This window comes from Rhinoraja longicauda, chromosome 31 (assembly GCF_053455715.1).
Source record: "Rhinoraja longicauda isolate Sanriku21f chromosome 31, sRhiLon1.1, whole genome shotgun sequence".
NCBI classification, from domain to species: domain Eukaryota; kingdom Metazoa; phylum Chordata; class Chondrichthyes; order Rajiformes; family Arhynchobatidae; genus Rhinoraja; species Rhinoraja longicauda.
Genome location: NC_135983.1, coordinates 22876567 through 22880282, shown reverse-complemented (window position 1 = coordinate 22880282; position 3716 = coordinate 22876567). Strand labels below are relative to the sequence as shown.

The 3716-nt window shown below is 46.4% G+C and overlaps 1 protein-coding gene across 1 annotated transcript in view; it reads right to left on the bottom strand.

Annotated features, from left to right (window-relative positions):
• LOC144608283 (guanine nucleotide exchange factor VAV2-like) overlaps nt 1-3109 on the bottom strand; it is a 152802-nt gene extending 149693 nt beyond the window's left edge. Inside the window, 1 exon segment of the mRNA XM_078425899.1 lies at nt 3051-3109. Within this exon segment, the coding sequence (XP_078282025.1) occupies nt 3051-3109 (59 nt within the window).
• Between the last annotated feature and the right edge of the window lie 607 nt (nt 3110-3716).

Sequence of the window (3716 nt, the reverse complement as noted above, 5' to 3'; positions counted from 1 at the left end):
ATGTGATCATGGCTGATCATTCTCAATCAGTACCCCGTTCCTGCCTTCTCCCCATACCCCTTGACTCCGCTATCCTTAAGAGCTCTATCCAGCTCTCTCTTGAATGCATTCAGAGAATTGGCCTCCACTGCCCTCTGAGGCAGAGAATTCCACAGATTCACAACTCTCTGACTGAAAAAGTTTTTCCTCATCTCAGTTCTAAATGGCCTACCCCCTTATCTTAAACTGTGGCCCCTTGCGGGGGAGAAGTTGGTGGTGTTACGGAAGATAAATAGATGCCCCGCTAACAAATAAGCAAATTGAAGATATACGTTTAAAAAACGCAATAGACACATAGGGATAAACTATGTTATAGAAGATAGACACAAAATGTTGGAGTATCTCAGCGGGTCAGGCAGCATCTCTGGAGAGAAGGAATGGGCAACGTTTCGGGTCGAGAACCTTCTTTCCTCCAGCCATTCTGCTTTTCTGATATTGACTGAACAACAACTGCTTCCAGATTTTGTATGGGAAGGAACTGCAGATGCTGATTTCCACCGAAGATAGACGGAGTAACTCAGCAGGTCAGACAGACAGCAGCTCTGAGCGTCACCCATTCCTTCTCTCCAGAGTTGCTGCCTGGCCCACTGAGTTACTCCAGCATTGTGCGCCTATTTCCAAATTGTGTACATTTTTTTTTCTCTATGAAGCAACTATCCAGAACCAGGGGCCACAGTTTAAGAATAAGGGTAGGCCATTTAGAACAGAGACGAGGAAAAACTTTTTCAGTCAGAGAGTTGTGAATCTGTGGAATTCTCTGCCTCAGAAGGCAGTGGAGGCCAATTCGCTAAATGCATTCAAGAGAGAGCTGGATAGAGCTCTTAAGGATAGCGGAGTCAGGGGTATGGGGAGAAGGCAGGAACGGGGCACTGATTGAGAATGATCAGCCATGATCACATTGAATGGCGGTGCTGGCTCGAAGGGCCGAATGGCCTACTCCTGCACCTATTGTCTATGGTCTATTGTCCCACGATATTTTAAGAATCCAAAGTCTCGTTTGTGTCCAGAAATGGGACAAATTAATTTCTGATGAAGGATCTTCGACCTGAAATTTTAACTGTTGCTCTTTCCACAGATGCAGTCAGGTTTTCCCCCAGTATTTTCTGTGTTTGTTTTAATTAATAACGTGACAAATTAGACGGTTCAACATGCTCTAACGGCCCAAGTGACAGTCAGGGTGTCAGCAACAGATGGGCTGAACAGAGCAGAGGTGTATAATGCTATGCATGGGGGGTATGAACGAAAAATAAGATTTGTGGAAGAGATCAACTTTGGTCAATGCTGAGACTGGGTTTGCAAAGGGTAGAGTTAGTAACAGATATCATTGGCATTGGGCAACCTCTGGAACGCCGGAGGTTCATCCACAATCAGTACCCCGTTCCTGCCTTCTCCCCACGTCCCTGACTCTGCTATCTTTAAGAGCTCTATCTAACTCTCTCTTGAAAGCATCCAAGGGATTGGCCTCCACTGAAGGGGGCTTGATAGAAGGACAGACAATTGTGAGAGGCGTAGAAAGGGTAGACAGTCAGAATCTTCCTCCCAGGGTGGAAATGTCCAACACTAAAGCCATGGCTGTGTGGTGAGATGGAAGGGGGTGGGGGGGTTAACAGAGATGTGAGAGGCGTTGCCGGGGGTGGCGGTTGAGGCAGATGTGATAATGGCATTTGAGAAGGTTTTAGATAGGCACATCACATGGAAGAGCAGGAAATAGACGCACAGGCAGATGTAACACTGAGGCAGCAGAAACATTGTGGGCCGAAGGGCCTATTCTTATGCTGAACTCTTCCCCATTCCACGTCCCACTGCCTTTGGTTGGAGTAGATTTAGTTGGAGTTGAAAGAAACCATTGAACCATGGAGATTTTTTCCCCATCCAGTAACAGGAAGTCTGACAATTTCGACAGTGAAGGGTGTTTTGAGTTGAGAGCGGAGGTAGTGAGGCGTTTCTTTTTCAGCACACATGTGGAAAATCACCACGCACAGACAAGACGAGGCGACCAGCGAAGAAAACGTTGCACTTGCCAGCGTTATATGTTCAGGAGAGTGGAGGCGATTGGATAATTCCACTGTCAATCGTCCCTGGAAAAAGTTCGGCTGTGATTGAATGCGATTGATTTCATTCGTTTAATTCCATTGCAATTATCCTGTGCACGTTGGTTATATCCGGGTAAATGTATTAGAGCATTTATTAGTATAAGAAAATAACTGCAGATGCTGGTACAAATCGAAGGTATTTATTCACAAAATGCTGGAGTAACTCAGCAGGTCAGGCAGCATCTCAGGAGAGAAGGAATCTTCTAAATTCCAGCGAGTACAAGCCCAGTCTATCCAGTCTTTCTTCATATGAAAGTCCTGCCATCCCAGGAATCAATCTGCTGAACCTTCTCTGTACTCCCTCTATGGCAAGAATGTCTTTCTCAGATTAGGAGATCAAAACTGTACGCAATACTCCAGGTGTGGTCTCACAATGCCCTGTACACCCGAACGTCACCCATTCCTTCTCTCCTGAGATGCTGCCTGACCTGATGAGTTACTCCAGCATTTTGTGAATAAAGAGCATTTATTAGAAGGCGTCACTAAACCCTTTGGCGTGACTCCGCTTTCGCCTGCTCTTTAATTTGCCTGTGGCTTCTGAATAAATTGACATTAACGCTGTACAATAACTTTCGCAATAACGTCTGGCGGCGTTAGCGTTGAACGCCCTTCAAAGTAAAATCTCGACCAGTTGTCTCCTCCTTAGCCAAACCGCAGATGCTGGCTTACAAAAGAGACACAAAGTGCTGGAGTAACTCGGCGGGTCGGGCAGCATCTCTGGAGAACATGGAACCAGGACAGGATCCTTCTTCTGTCGGTCCCGAAGCTCTGTTCTCCAGAGATGCTGCCTGACCCGCTGAGCTACGCCAGCACTTTGTATCTTTTTGACAGGCGTCCTAGTTCAGTAGCATCCCAATTGTCATCGCCTTTCAATTGCGTCCGTCTAGACTGAACAAATATAATAAAACAATCAGTAACCTTTCCCGTTTTGCAAGCACAATCTTTTCTTCCTGTAACCACACGTTGCCTTGCGCCATCTCCCGCTTAGTCTTTAATCTCTACTGCGTGCGACTTCGTAAACATCCTCTCTTCTCAATGGGTAGGCCATTTAGAACGGAGACGAGGAAAAACTTCTTCACTCAGCGAGTGGTGAAGCTGTGGAATCTCTGCCACAGAAGGCAGTGGAGGCCAATTCCCTGGATGCTTTCAAAGAGAGTTAGATAGAACTCTTAAGAATAGCGGAGTCAGGGGGTATGGGAGAAGCAGGAACGGGGTACTGATTGTAGATGATCAGCCATGATCACAGTGAATGGCGGTGCTGGCTCGAAGGGCCGAATGGCCTACTCATGTACGTATTGTCGATTGTCTATACACCTTAGAGAAACGTAGAAACAGAGAAACATAGATGCAGGGGTAGGCCATTCGGCCCATCATTCAATATGATCATGGCTACACCGTCATTCAATATGATCATGGCTGATCATCTAAATCAGTTCCCCGTTCCCATATCCCTTGATTCCTTTAGCCCTAAGAGCTAAATCTACTCCCTCTTGAAAACATCCAGTGAATTTGCCCCACTGCCTCCTGTGGCAGAGAAATCCACAGATTCACCACTCGCTCAGTGAAGACGTTTTTCCTCATCTC